General features: G+C 37.4%; 1 protein-coding gene across 6 annotated transcripts in view; it reads right to left on the minus strand.

Moving 5' to 3' along the window:
* Positions 1-345: 345 nt before the first annotated feature.
* Positions 346-20,737, minus strand: part of pdlim5a (PDZ and LIM domain 5a) — a 63,904-nt gene continuing 43,512 nt past the window's right edge. For all 6 annotated transcript variants that reach the window (XM_086314514.1, XM_086314515.1, XM_086314516.1 and 3 more), the window contains 7 exons: positions 20,605-20,641; positions 10,977-11,059; positions 8,828-9,023; positions 6,290-6,470; positions 4,026-4,146; positions 2,665-2,780; positions 346-2,199 (listed from right to left, as the gene is read on the minus strand). In XM_086314514.1, coding sequence (XP_086170640.1) covers positions 2,110-2,199; positions 2,665-2,780; positions 4,026-4,146; positions 6,290-6,470; positions 8,828-9,023; positions 10,977-11,059; positions 20,605-20,641 — 824 coding nt within the window. In that variant the 3' untranslated portion in view covers positions 346-2,109. The remainder of the gene's footprint in view (positions 2,200-2,664; positions 2,781-4,025; positions 4,147-6,289; positions 6,471-8,827; positions 9,024-10,976; positions 11,060-20,604; positions 20,642-20,737) is intronic.

The following is a 20,737-nucleotide window of genomic DNA, read 5'->3' on the forward strand; positions in this document are numbered from 1 at the left end:
TCTCATTTTCGTTGTTTTCTACAATAACAGTAAAATCAGTTTGATTGTGCAAAGATTGGTTTGTATTAAAAATGCTGGTTGTATAGAGGACATGGGAATAATGTGTGGTGATGTGCCCTACATACCACCGTTTACTACCTCATTTTCACCTTTATTTCTCTGTCTGCCCATTTTAACATTTGTCAGCAGTGCAGATGTGTTAAAAATCCTCTTGACAGTGGCTATGACTTCTCTACAATTATGTTAAAATAGTTTAATTTGGTTAGATATCATTACACTATAAAAAAATAGCTGACATATTTGTTTGGGGCATTTAAAAGCACATAATTTATTTAAAAAACCAGATCAACTTTAAGAGTTCCAACAACAGTTTTCTACTTGAGAATTTAGAGACTGAACACTTAAATCATGCCCATTAGCCCCTTACAGTAAAAAACAAGATTTATAATTATAAGAAGTGAGTGAAAGAGTGGGTTGTCATTTGTAATAGCATTGGGAAAAAACTAAATAGGCTGGATGTATCCTGCACCAATAAGTAAGTAAATGTCCTCATGTTAAAGGTGTGTAGACAGTCAAAAAACAAGAAACTACCCTCCATCCATCCAATCCCTGCACCAGTTTCTAAAATAACAACATTCTCTACTTAATGTCATCTCAAACATATTTTCCTCTTCTAACAAAATTTTTAAAAATGTACTTTCTAAACAGAGCTAAACATAAGGAGAAGTGTATGAAACAGATTTTAAAGCAAATATATTTTCTTTCTAAATCATGGCAGAAAATAAATAAAAATGGGAACAGGATTCATGAAACTATGTGAAATGTCAAGAAAGATATGTTGGTCCACATAGCAAGGAAGAAACAGGGACTTCTATATACATTCACCAGACACTTAAATATTCACTTTAATTTTTAACTGCTTGTTAATGCAAATGTTTCATCATACATTAAGATGCTAGAAATAGTCAAGGTAACTTGCTGAAGATCAGAATGGGGATGAAAGTTGATTTAAGTGACTTGAGAGCATCTCTGAACTTGCAACATGTCAAACCTTGAAGCAGATGGGCAACAGCCCAGTATGGATGTGCAGTCGACAAATCTGCAACTGTCGGATGTTGTCATGTCAATATTGACCGAAATCTCAGATTTATGTTTCCAGCAACTTGTTGAATCAATGCAATGAAGAATTAAGGCAGTTCTAAAGGCAAAAGGGGTCCAACCCTGTACTAGCAAACTAGCAAGAGGAAACTAATAAAAGCTGGTGAAAGTATCTATGAAAAACATTTGATTGTTTTTGGTGTTCAGGTTTGCTCAAGTGCCTTAATGTCGTAGCCAGCTTCACTCAACAAATAGAAAATGAAATCAAATTTCCTTAAATTACAACATTCAAATAACTGATTAAATCAAAGGCAGCAGCTTTAATTACAACTCAGACATTCACAGATGAACTGTATAAAGTAACTAACACAAGCATATCCTGCAGTATTTTAATGCATATACTGGGAATTTTTTTTATAATAGTTGCTTGTGAAACTGTAATGCAAAAAACAAAATAAAACGAAGTGTAACACAGGACGTTCTACAGTTTCATCTTTAAGTCTTTATAGGTTTTAGCCAGATTAATAAAATTGATTACAACTACACAAACACTAACAAATATCATAACTAACAATAAAAACTTGCCAGCATCCTTGAATACTTAAAATTATCAAACATTTCTGGTGGTGTCTAAAGATAATGAGCACTGTGCAAGATTAATAATAAAAACAGAAAGTGTGATGATCTCACCACTCAAGACAAAAATCAGAAGAACAAAGTAAATGATAAAGTCACAGTCCTATGTGTGAGGAAATAAAAATGGCATTATGGTACATAAAATGTATCAGTTGGCAGTAAAACCTTGCTATTTGGGGATGATTGACAACATAACATTTAGTTTACAAAGATCAGTTATATTTGGTTGAAATGTGGTCAAAACTAAGATCCTTAAGCTTTATTGCTTTTTGTGCTAAGAGATAGCACCACTACAATAATGACTACTACTGTCATCATAAAAGGTGTCCCCAACCCTCCGTGAGACAACATGTGGCCAAGTGAATAGTTTAGGCTTCATATCTTCAGTGTGTGAGCATGCTTCTTGCAAAGAGGTTTGTCCTTTTTGGAGAAGAAGGTCTGGCCTTCCAGTGTGGTACAGCACACCTGTAAAAAGCCCAGCACACATGAATAATAAGAGGTTATATAACAAAAGTTAGCCAGCCTACACTAATATTCACAATGGATGTAAGTCAGTGTTTCTTCTAAAATAAGCACTGCTGTCATATTATTGTGAAAAAATGACTTACGGTGAGCTTATGAGATTGCTACAAGTAAGCTGTTCTGCAAAAACCTCCATTATAAAGGATGGATAAAAATGAACATTGTTGTAGTACATTAACAATAACAAGAAAGAATGACAGAAAGGACTAAATAGGGCCAGTGGCAGAAAGTACCACTATGACCTCAAACTGCTTCCTAATTTTTTTTGTGTCCAAGTTAAATAGATAAAAGTTTCTTGATGGCTCAAAGTTGGAAATGGGAATATGAGTAAATGTGACAGTAGGTCATATGTGTTAGTCTGCTGATGCACGCAGTTTACTGTGATTCATGCCTAAGGCCTTCACTTACAGCACATACAAAGCAGGTATCATGCCAGGTGTAACCAAGGGCTTCCAGGAATTTGTCTCCAGCCTCGATGGGAAACTCACAGCCATGACAGCCAGTCCCAAACAAGCTGTAAAAGTCTGTTTAGTGACAAAGAGAAAAGTCATGTCACTATGGTATAAACAAAGGCTTTAAAGTCATAATGGCAAGACCCAAGCAAACTTTAGTACTCAACAAAGAGAGCTTGCAACTATTTGGGGTACAACAGGTTCACCCACACTCCAAATACACACATGTTAGGTAAACTGGTGATTCTGACTTCAATTCAATTCAGTTTTATTTATATAGCGCCAAATCACAACAACAGTCACCTCAAGGCGCTTTATATTGTAAGGTAGACCATGCAATAATACATACAGAGAAAAACCCAACAATCATATGACCCCCCATGAGCAAGCACTTTGGTGACAGTGGGAAGGAAAAACTCCCTTTTAACAGGAGGAAACCTCCAGCAGAACCAGGCTCAGGGAGGGGCGGCCATCTGGTTAATGTATAGGTGTTAATGTTTGCATGAATTGTTTGTTGTGTCTCTGTGTTTGACCTGCAATAGACTGAAAACCTGTCCAGGGTGTACTCTGGCTCTCACCCCGCGACAGCTGAAACTGGATATAAAACACATTGCGAGTGAGCAGCAATTCAACTGAAGCCCACTTTTATCTTTGATCTATTTACATACTGCTGGATTTTTTTTCTCTTTTATTCTAGCACAAAAACATTGTATACCGCTACAGGGAATTCCCACAAAACCTACATTTGGAGATGTAAAGTCTTTAGTGTGCAATGACAAGCACACTGGTAACAGGCAAACATGTCCTACATCAGGAAAATGCTGATATTCAGTACATTTAACACTCACTCATCACACACTGCTTACGAGTGATCCACTGGTGAATCAGCAGGTGTTTTTGTTTCCGATCCTGTTGTTATTGGTGACAATGAACATCAACACTTGACACTAATTTTAGGGGTTAAATAATTATGATCAATCCATCCATGCTTTAGTTATAACTAGCAGCTACAGCCTGCTGGGCTGAGTGAGCATCACCCAAGGTCACCAACGGTAACCACTGTACCACCATTTTTCTTTTCTTTTTTATATTTTATATTATTTTTGTGTTGTTAGTAAAACCTGAGAAGTGTTATAAATGTAGCTTACCATTGACCATACACTACCTACATGTTTTATAAAATATAGTTTAGATTTTTTCTTATTTCTTTTATTCGTTATAACAGATGCTTTGAGCTTGATTATACCATGTACAATGAGTACAGTGGCAATTACAGGAAGTACATCTGGATATTTTATCAACCCCATTATAACTCACCCGGTTCACAGTATGGTTCTCCATCCTCCAGGTGGAAGGTGTTGTTTCTGATTGGTTGCTGACAGTAAGCACACAGAAAGCAGTAGACATGCCAAGTCTGCTTGAGGGCATTTATCACCTCCTAAGGGAAAATGTAAACAATGTGGCTAGTAAGAGGCATAATATAGTTTTAGGTGCATTAGTGTATATAATAGCAACTGGAAAGCTATATCCACTTTAACAGGAAATGGAGGTGCAGCATCTTATGAAGGGATGTTATCATATTACATTGCTGCTTATGAAATTTTATGCATAGGTCACAAATTTTTACACAAATCTTTGTACAACTTTTACCAGAGTAGGTCATTTTATTTTTTCTTGAATATCACCGTTTTTTTTCTCCCCTTGGTCTCCATGACCTACACTGATTTCTTTCCCACCCTTAAACTGTGAGAGCAAGATAAGACAAAGAATCGATGGAAAGTTGGCGAGCTGAACTAAAATGAAGGATTATGAGCGAGGGAGTGAGAAAACAGGTTAATAAGAAACCATAAGCTGTTTGAAGATGTGTGAGAAATAGAGGGTTGAAAGGGATTTAGGCCACAGGGGTTAGAACACGTGAGGGATGAATGTCATAGTAGCAAGGAGAGCAGAAATTTCAGCGTCCTGACACTCTGGGTTCAGGCTACACCTACAGCCTCAAGGCCTCTAAGCCTAATTCTCCTAACACCCAAACGTCGACTGCATTCCTGAGTGTTACTGGTGGTCACCGACGATATCCCTCTGCACATTCAGGCTTCCTGCTCTGGTCTTTTATGTATTTAAAAACTGTCTTTGATGTTGTTCCATCTGTAAGCTTTTCTGCTAGTAGGGAAATAGGGAAATAATTACATTCCTGTTTTAAATGAATACTTCTGTTAGAAATATTAATCTAAACTCTAGACAAAGTGAGTGTAGTAGCTGCGACTCGGGAGGTAGAACAGGTCATTTACTAATCAAAGGGTCAAGTGGTTTGATCTCCGGCTCCTCCATTCCGCATGCCTAAGTGTCCTTGGGAAAAATACTAGACCTATTGTCTGAGTATCAGCACAAGTGCATAGAATAAAACTTATGAATAGCCGAATGTAACTTGTAGAATAAAAAATGCTATGGAGTAGTACTAAATATATACACCAGTGCATTTGATCATAAATAGATTTCATAATAAAGGAACCTCATGTCCCAACGAGCGGGAGGTTTACATTACACACAGTATCTACAGTAAATATCTGCATGAATATAGATTTCATGTTTTAGAGCTACTAACCATGTTTATACAGTGTTGGATGACAATTTCGTTACTGCAGACAGTAAACATTCTTTTGTCTTAGCAAAAACATATATACATAAGAAAGTAACATAAAAACATATTTGAACAAAATGAAGATGAAATGTGTGACAAGCTTCCATGAAATGGATCAGGTGAGTGTTCTCTCCAAATATACACATCAAGACCAATGGACTCATTACTAACTTTATCTTAATGATTACAATAGTGTGCAAAAAACCCAACCCACGCATCATGTCTTTATGTTAGCTTAACAGGACCCAAACCTTGCAGTTATTTCAAATCTAAATACATAATAGTTCTCCAGGCTTTCTGAAAGTCTCTCAAAGGTTTCTGTTGAACATTGGCTGCTTTTTCACTTATTTTCAGCCCAGTCCTCAGATGTTACCATTTTCAGGGCAATGTTTCTGTCTATATTTGTGTCTTTTGTTTGTTGCTTGAACAACTTAACACCAAACAATGACTCCTTCAAACATACAAATGCCACCAAACTCTAGGAATGAGCCACAGGTATGTACATAATACATAATTTGCTTTGTAGTTGACTCTATGAAATATGATAATACAGTTTAACCGACACAAAATAAAAATTTTGTACCAACAAGGTGGTTCCTAAAATGTCTGGTTTATCTTGTATACCTTAATCTTTGACTTGACATATCTCAGTATGATGTGCAGTTTATCCTTAAAAAACAGAGGAAACTGGACAATGTGGAGAAAAAGAAAAAGTGGAGGCTCAGTCACAGTTGAGGCAGCATTTTACCCAGTAATGTTGGGCGGATTGGAAGATAATCTTATAAAAGGAGCTAACATCTAAAGCAGAGCCTTACAAGAAAAGCTGCCTAAAGAGATTTCAGACTGCGCTGAAGAATAAAGCTGGTCATACCAAATATTGATGTTCAAACCTATTGGAACTAAACTGTTGCGTCTTTACTGCTCCCTTCTTTTTTAAACTCACCCCTAGTATCTTAGACTGGCAGCGGCTGCATGTTGGAGCAAAGAAGTCTTCATAGCAGTGTTCACAGTAGACCGATCCCCGTTCTTCAACAAAGCCTATATCTGCCAGGGATGTTCGGCAGTGTGCACAGTTAAATTCTTCCTTATGCCATGATTTCCCCATTGCTACCAAAAAAGGTCCTCTGGGGAAAAAACACACACAAAAAACCCGCTGAAAAAATGTACAAAAAGTAAACCAATACTCAATTCAGCTTAATATTCTGATATACTCGTCATTTTACTTCCTTTTTTTATACTTTGATAGTTTTAGATGAATAGATGAATGTGCTATTTAATAAGAATTATTAGAATATTTGATGACTTCCAGTATAGTAATGCATTTACTAAAGTTGACTGCCTTTTTTGATCAATAATTACCCTAAAATAACTGAAAACATCTAAGCAATTAAAGGATAGTTAAAACTGACGATTGAATTTCTGTTGATCAACAAACTGATTTTCTGGTATTCAGTTCAAATCACAAAAAAATGCTGCAAAAATGAGAAACACATTAAAACATTTGAGAACTGCAGCTATTGCGCCTGCTTCCCTACTTTTGCTCCTTGGCTGTGTCCACTCTGATGATTAGTTAAAGTGGGAAGACAACAGAGGCTAATTTACTCCACACAATAGCTGGGCTTATCTGAGCTTATCGTGACAGTGGCCCTGGCTGGCAGTCATTAGCATGAGAGCAACCTTATCCTAATGATATGTTAGGTGGTACAATCTGGGAGATAACATGAGTCAGGGCAGTAAGCTACCGGACAAGAAGTGAGGTCGACAGGAGAAGAATTTCAGGAAATTATTCCTCAGTGATCTGCTCTTTTGTGCCATTCTGGCTGGACCTTAACAGCTTTTAATAACTTTTTATAGTTCAAATGCAAGTTTTCAGGCACTTCATTTATGAGGTAATTCATTTTCTTAATTACCTCATAAAAGCCATTCTGGCAGTTATGCTAGTTATGCTCCATTAATAAAATCTTACTCCTCTTCCAAGACATAACATCTTGATCTGATCTCTAAGTATAAGCAAAATATTTATCTAAGCACAGAAACATGTCCTAAACACACTTCTATGAGAAGTCATTGATTACATTCCCAGTTCTTAATATTAAACATAACTGAAACTGACAAACTGACACAACAGAGGGCAGATGTGGTGTAACTGCATGAGTTTTTAATGAGATTGTCTGCGTATAACATTATTCTGCTCTTTTATCAGCGGCAGGTGCAACTTAATTCTCCTATCCGTTATCCACGCCGCAATCAAATGTCGTTCTACAGTTTCATACACAGATTGTTTACTCGAGATGGTTTCAGGTTAATTATTTTAAGAGCCTAGCTGTGGTGCTGAATAATTAAGGAGCAGACATATTTCCATTCTCATTTTTAATTTGAGTATAATTTGATGTGGGTGCAGCCAAGCTGAGATCAATTCTCTTTTGACTGTCCTTGTGCAAGAAGTATAAAGGCACGGCATGATGGAACCGAACACCTTTCTCTCACAGTTTTCATTATAAATGGCCATGACTGCCCCCTCCATACCTGATGACACTACAGACCACTACTAAGATAGTTGATATTACAAGGATTATGCGATTCAGTGTGTCAATGTGTGGCTTTTATTTAAACTGTGAAGCATTTTGTCTATTATTATTAGTAGTAGTAGTAGTATATTAGAGCACGACTGATATAGGCATTTTAAGACAGATACCAATACTTGTCATTGAAAATGTTGATATTTTTTTCTTTCAGAGACATGAAACATAAGCACATTTACCTAACATTTGTTATGTGTCTATTTATGAGTCCTTACTAAGATATCACAATACAGTTTAAAAATAATCTTGTTTTAGTGTCACAACAACCCAAGGCTTACTAGTTGACAGCAAGCCCACTCAGCTGGTTGGTGTGTTTGTGCCATTATTGGCTGATTTAAAAATCTAATATTCTGAAATATTGACTGCCATATACTTTTCTTTCAAAAACACAAACCATAAATATAACATTCGTTATGTGTAGTTATTTATTTACTTCTTCACATCCTGCAAAACGCTATTCGGATCAGCAGTTTGGACACTAGTGGACGTCATAAATGCTGATACTGCTAAATCGCTAAATATCAGTCCAGCCAAGCTCAAACAGATACATCTGTTAGGTTCCATACTGTGACTGGACAAAGTGAATGCCAATATTTTCAAATACATATCAAACATAACTTTACATATCTTGTGTAACTAGAGACCTACACTTTCTTATAAAATCAATGGTTTTTAGCTGATTTGATATTTTGACACAAGTATACTATTAAAAACAGATCTGAATGCTCGATTAAAAACAAAATGTCCAAATTACACGGGATGTTATAAAGCCTTTAAGGGGCTCTCTGAGGTGCCTGGTTAAAACAGGAAGAAAAACTGATCTATAAAAATACATTTTTTAAGTCTGATTTTAAGCTGATAGTTGATATCTAATATCAGCCATGTTGTTTGCCCCTCACCTGATCACCATGTTGCAGTGGGCACACATTGGCGTACGAGTGCCAGCAGGAATATGTTCTGCCATCTGCACCAGGGTGTCCTCATCTTTAGGGTGGGGCTGAGGAACAGGTCGGGCCGGAGCAGGACCCCGTGGGACACTGGCACTGCCGTTACCCTTCATACCAAAAGATGGGGTAATCAAACCAGTCTGTGGACCTACAGAAGGTGGAAGAAAAATAAAAGGATGTACCACTCACATTCTCCCAAAAGACCACTCACATTCTCACAGAGAGTGTTTGTATTTGTGTAACTATGTTTTCTTGCCACATTTGCTAGCCATTTGACCTCTACCCTCTATGACTATACACCCAGCAGGTGTCATGGTCATGCATGCAGCTGGCTGTCTGCTGTTGTCATAGCCAGGGATTTACCACATCAATCTTCAGCTGCACACTGAATTTTTCAGCTTGGAACACATTCCTATGTTGCATGTGTATTCATGCATATGACCAAACACACATAGACACATAAAGACCACCAAGACATACCCTCTACTAAAAACCCAGACACCTGACTAAACACATAGCCCATTCTTTGATCTCCACACTATGGAAAGGGTAGTGTTTTTGTGTGCTGGTGAAAGAAAGACTACATATGGCGATCGGCTTTACCATTGCATGCCATGTTTAAAGCTGTCATTAACTTTTAATAATGGTGTATGTGTAAGTTCATAGAAACAAACAAACAGTGGGCTTATGTTAAATGTGTTAACCTACAAAGCTAAAAGTTAGATATGAAAGCTTCCTCGATAGAATGCTGAGCGATCAAAAGGGCTCAAACAGTTTAGGGGAGGATGGGCAGGTAAGCAGAGGATGCAGGCGACTGCATCATGTGTTTTCAAATTTTAACAGTGACAGCATTGTTTTACAAGGCCTGGTTTCTTTCACTGCAGCTCAGAAGTCAAAATGGGCCAGTGGCCAAATGCTGCTGGGAGTGCTGCTGGGAGTGCTATATGGCCAGCAGTATATTTTCATGATCCTGGGTTGTTGGGAAAATGACTGCATTTACAATTTTGGGGGCAGTTACATCAGATTGAGAAGCGGAGAGGACTTGTGTCAGATCAGAAGCTGCAGCCTGAAGAGTGGTTTGTGTTCAATGAGATTTGATAAGGTTTGTTTACAAACAAATAGATTAGCATATAAAAAAAAGCTATGTGAATGTAGATAATAACCAATAATATATAAAACAGACATTCACTTTCAGAATGTATTAATGGAGTGCTGATTGGATATGGACATTATGCTGCAGCTCAGTGCCTCGCTTTTAAAGCTTTCCATCACTCCCGGCAGGTCTCTTCAATAAATATTATCTTTCTGACAGAGTAGAAATGCTACACATGTGACTAAGCAAGGCACCACATGCAGCACGGGCCTTCTCTCCTTCTTAATGGTGTTCCACAGAGCAATAACAGCTGAAAAGGAAAAGAAAGTCTGCACTGACCTATTTCACAACATATGTCATGCTTTAACCATGGAAAATAAGTCTCTTTACCCTTTCTAACTGGCTGTAACAACATTTTATCCAACAGTCGTAAATCAGTTTCACACCAAGCCAGAATTGGGAACCTAACATTTTGGGGGTTTTTTGTATGTGAGGATAAATAACACCTTCTTTTTTTAACTGTGGGGGTGATATATGAATCAATCAAAATGCACACTTAAAAGAAGATTTAGCTTAATTCATAAATGCAAGTTTATTTTTAGAAGTCTGTGGAGGGAAGTCTACATTCTGGGTATGCTAAGAAAACAGCTTAGTTTCATTACACTTAGCTAGTTAATTCAGTGAGAAAATATAACTCGACAGAAACAACTCACACACATTCACACAATATATCCCTGTTTGAATTTGGCAGTGAGTTCATGCAGCCTTGGCAAGATGAGCAAAATTTAGCAAGATTTACGTACACAATATCATGTATATACTGTATGTGTTAATAGTTTAAGTCAGTAAACAAGAGCCTGCTGTGTCTTGGTCCAAGTGCATACATTGTATTCTTTTTAAAGGATGTAAAACTGATTTTAAGAAATTGTGACTGTGATTGTGATTGAGTGGAAAGTTAGGATTAGCTGCTATCATATGAATGCAAGCAAGAACACACACAGTGTTTACCATAGGTTGTTGCAGGTCCTTTGATCATAGTCTTAACAACTGCAGACTCATGGCTGTTGAGTTCGGGTTCCACATATTCCTCACTGTGCAGGACAACACAACAGAAACACAACATTAAAATCGCTTAATGAGATTTGTAATCAAATGTATGACTTAATGCTAGAATCCACTGTCCCCGATAAAGCTCAAACAATATATTGGCCAATTTCAGCCATTCATAACAGCTGATAGTAAAGAGGTGACAGGAGAAACACCTTTGCAAAATTTGTCCACAAGACAGCACTCTTTAACTTCTCTGTTGGCAACACGTTTGGAATACCACAAACTAAACAACCAGTTCATCCAAGCAGAGTGTGGCAGAGTGGAAATCAGTTATCCAAAGTTGTTTGCTTAGCTTTTGCAAATATGAAAGATTAAAATTCATATATGTAATTTTTTAACTAAAATGAGAAATATCGGTATCGTTATCAGTCTTAGAAATCCTTGATCAGGCTCTAGTCCCTACATATCAGATGTTCAGAAAACACATTGCCAAAATTACCTATGCCCAAATACAGATGTCAGTTTTTTAGTGAGCTCACCCCAAAAATAAAAAGCTGAATGTCATGAAATTTGTGCTATAAGTAGAGCATGGGCAAAGGATGAACTCATTAAATTTTGGTGTAGATCCAGCTAACCAGGCCTTCTACTGGTTTCTATTTTCATCCGTCTCACTCATCAGTCAGGGTGATGGCTCATACGGCAGTAATGGTAGCAGATTCTGTTTACATATGTGCAGTATAGTATATATCTTAGTTATTATTTTATTATCTTTGCAAAATACCTTTCATAACTCATTTTAATCATATCCCACTAAGGAGGCAAGAAGGAAAACAGGGAAAAAAACACCAATTTTCTTAAGTTCTTCTCAAAATAGATACACTCCAGACTACCTACCTGCTGACAGATGGAGAGATGGTATGGTACCAACCAAAACACAGAATGCAACTATAGCCAAAACAGTGCAGTATGCACCTTCACTGTACACGTGCTCCTTGTGAATCCAGTACACACTAAAAGTTACCCATGTGCCACATTCATAGGAGAACACAGCCCAGGCTGCAGGAATGATGACAGAAAGGAGACAAGTAGGACTGAACAGCAGTAATATTACAGCACACCTAATCAAAGGTGATGCCAGAGGAAGAATTTCAGTGATTGAAGACACTTAACAGACTACAGCTGAGTAAAAAACATAATAATAAGATAATGTATTATAAAAAAGAGCTCATTTCACATCAACTGTGGATTGATGCCAGACTACATGAATTAAAGACCATATAGTGCTGAATGTGAACACATAAATTACACTATATTCACTGATTAATTTCTATATTATTCTAGCAAATGTACACAAAGGTGCATGTTACCACTGTTGCTTTTCTTCTATAATGGGTCAATAGTGGTTTCTTAATGGGTCTGGAAACTTCTTTGCAGTCATATAAAATCTAAGCCAACTAAAACTGCATTACTATGGATTCATTGGTCGATTCTCATGGTCTCCCAAGAAATACAACTACATTTTAAACGCAGGTCAAAGGATAAGTAACTTTACGAGATTCTGTACTAAGATTTAATGGTTATTGCGTCAAATGAAGCCCAACCACTAATTCATGTGATGAAATCATGGGTCATAGGATTTGAGGCACTTTACAGCTCATCACACAAGATGGATAAATTGACCTGAGCACATTATATGATTTCATATGGTTCTTCTTCCATATCTGATGAAGATGACTGTAGCACAGGGTGATGCATTTTATCTTTTAGGAATCCAAATATATCTGACACTGATTTGAGTATTCAAGGTTTCAAAAGTAAAAATGTAAGGCTCCTATTTTCTGAGGGTAATAACTTCAGTTCATCTCTCATGAGTTAAATGTTTTGATGTAATGCAGACCTGTAGGCAACACCTTCTTCTGTCTTCACCCTTGAGGTAAAGGAAATTTTCTTTTCTTTTTTAAATAGTTGTCTCTAGTTGTCTGTCAACTCTTTGAAGCATTCCTTCAAATCACATGCCATTTTAATTACACAAATGACAAATAAACTATAAAAACAAGACAGGAAATCAACTTTGAAAAACCTTTAATGTTTTTACCTGATTTTGGCCAGCTATGAAATATTTTTGCCAGTTTGCATGTACCAGAGATTTGTCCAATTATCATGGTGGAAAAGCACAAAATATCTCCGTCCTTTAATTAAATGTAACCCCAAGGTCTCAAACTTTCCTCTGCAAAATGAATAACCTCTCTATAACATCAAGCGTGTGCGTGTGTGTGTGTGTGTGTGTGTGTGTGTGTGTGTGTGTGTGTGTGTGTGTGTTTAAGTATGCGCATACTCTTGAGCACCAACTGAGTAACCTGGGTGGGCCAACAATCTCTCCCCAGACATATTACAACCATAATGCATAGTTGCAGTTGATGCCAACAGTTGGATCACTGCTGTCTTCCCCTTGTGCCTGGCAGTTAGAGGACTCATGGGAGACACATGTTATGGCAACTGCAGTCATAGTTACGATAAGTTGTGCCTGTATGTTTTGTATGAACAAGAACTAGAGAATGAAAGAGAGGAAAGTACAGTGAGAATCAAAGAGACAGAAACTAGTGAAAGGATTGTGTAGCTTATTTAGAGCCAGTCAAAGCATTACATTATATATACAGATTGGGGATTTACCATAGCACTATTCAAACTTTCTAAATGAGTGCTTAACATAACTCTGGAATACAGTAGGTGTATTCTAGAAGGGCCTCCTCTTCAATGACACTCCTCGTGAGAAAAAAATAAAACAAATAAAAGTAATAATTACAGCTTAAAAATGGTATAACTGAAACAGAAGTTAAATGGCTGTCAAAAATGACAATCGACCTGTTACGTTTACAACAAACATGCTTCATTTGCTGTTGTAAAACTGTAAAAATGTACAATATGGAAATGTGAGTACTAAATTTGTTTCTTAAATATATCTTAAATACATTGTGTCTCAACCTGAAATGGGAATAATCATAGAGGCAACTGTGAGGCTTCTCTCCAGATCTTCTAAAACATCCTACGTGACACCAATGCTCTCCTATTTACACTGGCTCCCTATAAAATTTAGGGTTTAGTTTAAGCGTTTGGTGATCACTTTTAGAGCGTTTCATGGTCAGATGGCTCCCTGTATTAATGAAAATTCACATGTAAACACTGCGTGTCTGAAATCAACTGATGAATGCTTGCTTGTGGCATGTGCAGTGCTTTTGAGGTCTAGCTCCCAACTTGTGGTACTCGCTCCTAACTGATACTGTTAGGATGAAGCTTAACACACACCTGTAGAGGATTGCTTTTATTTAGATGTGTCCATTTGTAGCATTTTTATTGTTGTATTGTAAAGCACTTTGTCACTTTTGGCTTACTTAGTTACTGATTCATATATACATATATATACATACTGACAAAATCTACACACACAGTCTCCAATGTGTGATAAATACATCCAGTGGACTGTTGTGTTAGCATTGATTCCAGCCAATCAGCCTGCAGCCAGCACAGTCCTAATCTAAGTATTCTCTGTAAGAAAGAGACTGCAGGGCTACATACAATCTTTCTTCATTCTCATTATCAGCTTACCTTTTTGTATATCATATGTCTGACAGTAGGAGCCATGGCTATTCACACTAACTTCTTACATCTATAGGCAGAGACAAAACTGAAAGTATCCTGAAACTATCCATTGCAGACAAAGTGCTGACAGTGCCAACTAGCTGGATTTGTACTGCCATTTTTACTAAAGCAGGGGAACAAGTACACTAGAAAGCATCTTTGTGATCGGGTCAGAGCAGCCACAATAGCAATGAGTTCTCAAACCACTCCTATCTTGGAACATATCATTTGCTGATGAACTGAATAATTATACCATACCTCATATAGGTAGTTTCCAACACCTTATTAATAAAAGAGAAATTTAGGACATCTGTAAAGTTCCTTCGAGCATCTTGTGCACATTTGTGCACTGTCTATTTTTCAGAAATAGATTTTTTTAAAACTACCAAAGTCCTGAGAACAGTTTTTGTAGTAGTTCCTTCTACAGTAGGTAGCAGTACAGTTAAAAAGCGTATTTCCCTGTGTTGCCATGATAACAATATTCACAGTCTTTCTCTCTGCATAGCAACAGAAACAAAAAGCATCAGCAGGCATCAGCTTATCAAGCAAGCAAGAAAAAAAAATTTCAGGAAAGACCTTTTCCTCATCATGCTATTAGGCTAATAAACTACGATTAAAGACCACAGTGCCATCTATTTAAATTATCTTGGCCAACAAGCTAACAACATTTATTCATATTAGCTACAGTAATTTGCTAACAACAGGTGACAAATAGAGCAGGAAATAAGATGCTCCCCAGCGTTTCATTCATTAGAAGCTCATTAATATTCTCTACCAATCAGTCCAATTACATGTAACTTTATTGTATTTTGTAAGACTGTGATTAGTTTTATGGAGAGCTCTGCTGTTTGTTTCTGATTCGGCAGTAGCCACTTAGATTGCTGACCATCTGGACATACTTGGCCACATATGAACCTTGTCAATTGTCAGGGATAATTAAAGAAGCTCGGGCTTTTCATTCTATCATCTGATCTATTTTGTATTATACTCTTTATATACATTGATAAATATGTATTTATTTATGCCTTGTCAGTGGTCCTAATCTGTTTCACCGCTGCTGCTCCTGTGGTTGTCTTATCTGAAGTTTATTTTCTACCTAATAATGACATTTCTTGTTTGATGCTATTAAGAGATAATGAAAAAAATAGAGAAGATTTTACATATGTAAGGTAACCCCTTGTGTACTGTAGTGCCAACAAGAGTTTGTATTATGCATCGCATAAATGTGTTGGTTTAATTTAAATACTGAACAAATGGTCCATTTACATAGCTGACTGCTGTCCAGGAGCTCTCTCCACCACGCAACAGATGGTCTATAATTTAGCGCTGTTATATTCTTTGGATCAAATTTGATTTTCACGCACTGTTTCAACCATGCGCTTCTATTCACACTCACGCAGTGACAGAGACGTCCATCCATCGTAGGCACCCACTCAAGCTCCCTCGTGCAAATGCACACGCACCGTTCGTGCTTCACGGTTTTACTGTGTGCAGTTGTGTCCACCAACCAATGACTGATCTCTGTGAGATGCTGCCAAGCTATTTCATAGTGACCACAGAATGTCATAGTTGGTATGAACTGTCGCTGCACAGACATATGGACCATGTCCTTTGGCGCGGGCATGCTTTGAATAAACATGGCTTGTTCACTGTTGACAGCAGCTATTGAACCACATGGTCAGTGAATCCGAGGCCTTGTTTATGCTGTGAGTTGAAAATAACGAAACTATTTGTTATACTGGTGAAATGGTGTTATAATGAGCAATGCAATAACTAATAAAATGCAACCCATCCAAAAAACATCTTCCATACAGCTTTATATATGTATCTATTTACATGCTATTGTTGCAAAGTTGCAAGCATAATAAACATGTTATAAGAGCATTCGCTCAAAGTTTTACTTACAGTCTGTTATGTCTACCTTTTGTTCTATACCAGGTCCAACTCACGGACACGATAGCTTTTCTTCCTCAAGCATTTTGCAGTGAAACTAACATAAGAGCTGAGCAGGACATTAAATAAAGTACTGAGATGCTGCCTTCTCACAAGATACTTTGTTCTGCCCTGGTTGAAACAGGAAAGGCAAAGGACCAAAGAAAACAGAAAGAGACAAAAAACAAAGAGTGGAGCAAAGGAACAAATGAGAAGTTTCCATCATATAAATACATTGTAGTGCCCCTGTGTTGAGATGGAAGCAAGGTCAGACTGAGTTGAAGCAGTAGAGTTAAACAGTAGCAGGAATATTACTGTGCGCTTACTGGACAGCATTTTCTGAGTCAGTGCTTCCCTCTGGTGGCAACACAGGAAAAATGTTGGTCCAGATCCCAAAAAAAGTCCAGAGCTTACAGTCGATTTTTAGTATTTTATACACACACACACACACACACACACACACACACACACACACACACACACACACACACACACACACACACACACAGAGAGAGAGAGAGAGAGAGAGAGAAATGTAAAATTCCTTAATGTGTACAACAAAGCAATGAGCAGGTGAAAGAGTCTTAAGTAGCAGGAGTATGAATAAAAACAGAGTTTTGAGAAAGGTGTTATTTGGCTCTTGTGCACTGGCAGATAAGAGATAGCAGAAAATAATGTGTTTGGGTTCAAGAGCTTTGGCATGCTTTAAATTACATGAAGTCAAGAGAACTGCAAAAAAAATTAACATAATGCGGTTATGTGGATTTGTATTACTGTGTTTATGTGTGTGAAATTATTGTGAGGACAGAAAATTGACATGCCACCATGCTTGTGGGGACCAACATTCACTTATGGGGACAAAATACCAGGGAAGCTATGGAAAGCATTATGTCAATTAGATGTCTTCACTAAAACATGAAAACAAGTGTGTGTGTGTGTGTGTGTGTGTGTGTGTGTGTGTGTGTGTGTGCGCGTGCAAGTTGTTTTCACTATTAAAAGTGGAAAGTTCTACATGAGCTTCCTGCCTCCCCACCACAAACAGATTCAATAAGACAGCTAGAACAGGAAAGAGCAACAGAATTCAGAATGGTGAGAACAAACAAAAAGACACCAGAAACAGAGAAACAGGAAACAAGAAAAAAACTCAACAAATTTATTAGCCTATTAGCTACAATGTAGAATTTTTAAACAACCTTCAAGCACAGAAAATAAATAGCAGACTTCAGCATTCTTCAAAATTGTGCTTTTCTACACAGGAAAAAAACTGATTACACTCAGAACTTGCACTAAGTAAACATAGGGATGAAATATGTTAAGGCACTGGAGGAATATGTCACATACAAAGGTCTTAAAATAGTATTTATAAAGTCACTTTGTACAACCTCATTCCTGGCCTGCTTCTTACTTGCTTGTACCTTAAAGAGAACAAATTTTTAAACCAGACTGGACTGTTTATTTTATACCAGCAGCATGACATGCACGGTTAAGTCTTAATTTGTTGGACAAAGACAGTTTTTCCTCTCTAAAACAACAATTGTGATTTTTAAATCAAACAATCAAGATGAAGATTGAGGTTGAGACTTTCAGCTTTAATTTGAGGGATTTACAAAATTATTTGAATGAAACGTTTAGTTAGTAGGATTACATAAACCCCTGTTTCCACCAACCAATTTCTCTGCCTTGAGAAATTCTTTGGTTGCTTTTGCAGTATTCTTTGGGTCATTATCCATTTGCACTGTGAAGCACCATCTGATCAGTTTTGCAGCATTTGTCTGAATCTGAGCAGAGTATAGCCATGTACACTTAACAATTCATCCTGCTACTTCTATCAGCACTCACAATAAAACATAGTGGACTGGTTTAACTGGCAGCCATACCTACCCATACCATACCATTGCATCCACCAATTCAATTCTTTGAATCTAATGAATATTTTGTCATGAACTAACACAGAAACAGGTTTCATAAGTCAGTCAACTGCCCAAATTCATTAGAGTCACTGAAAATGGAGCACTGTGTATAAGAAAACGTGTATTTCAGTTAAGTCAACACTTTTGTTAACCCTCTGATTTAAAACTTAATATCTGCACTTTGATTATATCCAGACTATTTGATTTTAAAATGCATTTTGGTGATGCGCAGTGACAAAAACCACAAAAACTTGCCTCTGCCTTTGTCCAGCAAATTCTGGACCTGACTGTAAGGTATTGGTTCATACTGTACATACATGCACTACAAGTTGAAATGTATTTTTTTCTGTTTATGAAATCATTCAGCAGACACAATAGATGTAAACAAGCTACTGACTCTTAAAGAAGTGTCCTCTGTAACATACATTTATGCAAAAAGTGACATACCTAATACAGTCTACACATACTCATCCAGACCTTATCCAGATTTATCCAGAAGTGATTTTTCAGCGATTTTTTTTTGTCTTTTATGTCTTAAAGTGAATGTAAACTAAAAGATTCATAAAGACTGTCTTTACAATTTTCAGTATGCAAACTCAGGATGCTTTCCTTGTCTCATAATTATGTGTTGCCTTTATCACAGCTAAAAGAGTATCGAGGGACAGCTGTATACACTTAATATGTTGAGATTGCTTGTATACACCTGTGTGCAGTATTTTAGTATTCATATTGGAAGTTCTGGATTTCTCAACTTTTATCTCTGCAACAATGGAAGATGACACCACACATTACCGCAAATGGGCTTAACTAAAATTGTATATACTCCTCCTCCAGGATTCTAGGTGTGCACTTACTGTAATTCATCCATCTATAACTACAGGGTTGGAATCAGTGGAGTGGGCTAAGCACATAAGCAACACGCAATAAACAGTCTAAAAGGGTCCAGCACATTGCAAACTGTAAAGGACAAGCCCACACACACACACTCAAACGCACACACTGACACACATACAGACACAATAAAACTCCCAATGTTCACGAGCATGCTCTCACTCCAGCATTATTTCCTTTACTTATTTTAATCTCACTGATCCACAATCATATATTCCTTCAGCACCTTAGCGATACATTTTGTACACAGTGAGACAGCCAATCACACACACAGGCACACAGACACATACACAAAGTCTACTGGACATTGAGGGTGCGAGCAGACACTCCGTGGTGCCAGTCTCTCAGCTCGTTGTACTTGGGGCCAATCACCAACCGAGTGGTCTTGTTCACTCTGCCATCCAGCACAAGTAAGAAGAAGAAAGAAGAAGAAGCAGAAAAGGACACCAGAAGAGACATAAAAGAATGATTTAGGAAGAATAGGAATGTTGCCCTACAATCTCCATTAAGATGTGGTAAAAGCAATTGTATAATTGATATGGGAAGTACTGATCTTTACCATGTCCACTGAATCATGGCCATTAGTATGAATTGAATGGATCAAACCACACAGCTACATTCACATTCAAAATTATCTGTATGTTAGCATGAGTGATGTCAGACACGCAGTAACTCCACAAACCACCAAGAGCAATAGACAACCAATGGACAACCAACGGCGAGAATAAGGCCACAATGCAGTCATGGTTGCAGCACATCATGCAGCACAGCAAACCCGTCACATCCACAAACGACAATGACTAATAGAAAAAAACAAACCAAAACACTCATTTACACCTTAACTGGTAAATACACAGAGCAAGACTCTTAACTGCTGACATGCTCCAAAACAGCCTTGAGTAGCATTAGAGAAGAATGTAATGAGAATGGCTTTCTGAGCTTTCGGAGCTCAGAAAGCCATTCAGAATTGTGAAGTGCAGTACTCAGAGGTCTGGCTTTTGACTTAATGAATAAAATGTGATCCTTCCTCTGCTGTCTAGACAGGAAGAACCCACACAGCATCAGTGTGATTGCCAGAACTGTGCCACAAAGATTCAGAGTGAGAATCCCTGTTTGCTCCATAAAAGTGACTTTTATGTTATCGACATCCAGCTAACTCCACACAATCAATGACAATAAAAAGTCAAATTTGAGCATTTTCATTGCTATGCACTTACTTTGTCTTCTTGGCTGTGTCAGCTTCTTCATTTTGAACTGCAAGGGCAATAACATTAGACAAAGCATCACAATTATTAAGTTTGGTCAACAGTTTATATGCACTAATATTACTAATATTACTACTATACTGTA

Source organism: Aulonocara sp. 'chitande type north' Nkhata Bay, linkage group LG12, assembly GCF_057382095.1.
Source record: "Aulonocara sp. 'chitande type north' Nkhata Bay isolate Kocher_YH1m ecotype deep benthic linkage group LG12, A_spYH_male_GT1.1, whole genome shotgun sequence".
NCBI lineage: Eukaryota > Metazoa > Chordata > Actinopteri > Cichliformes > Cichlidae > Aulonocara > Aulonocara sp. 'chitande type north' Nkhata Bay.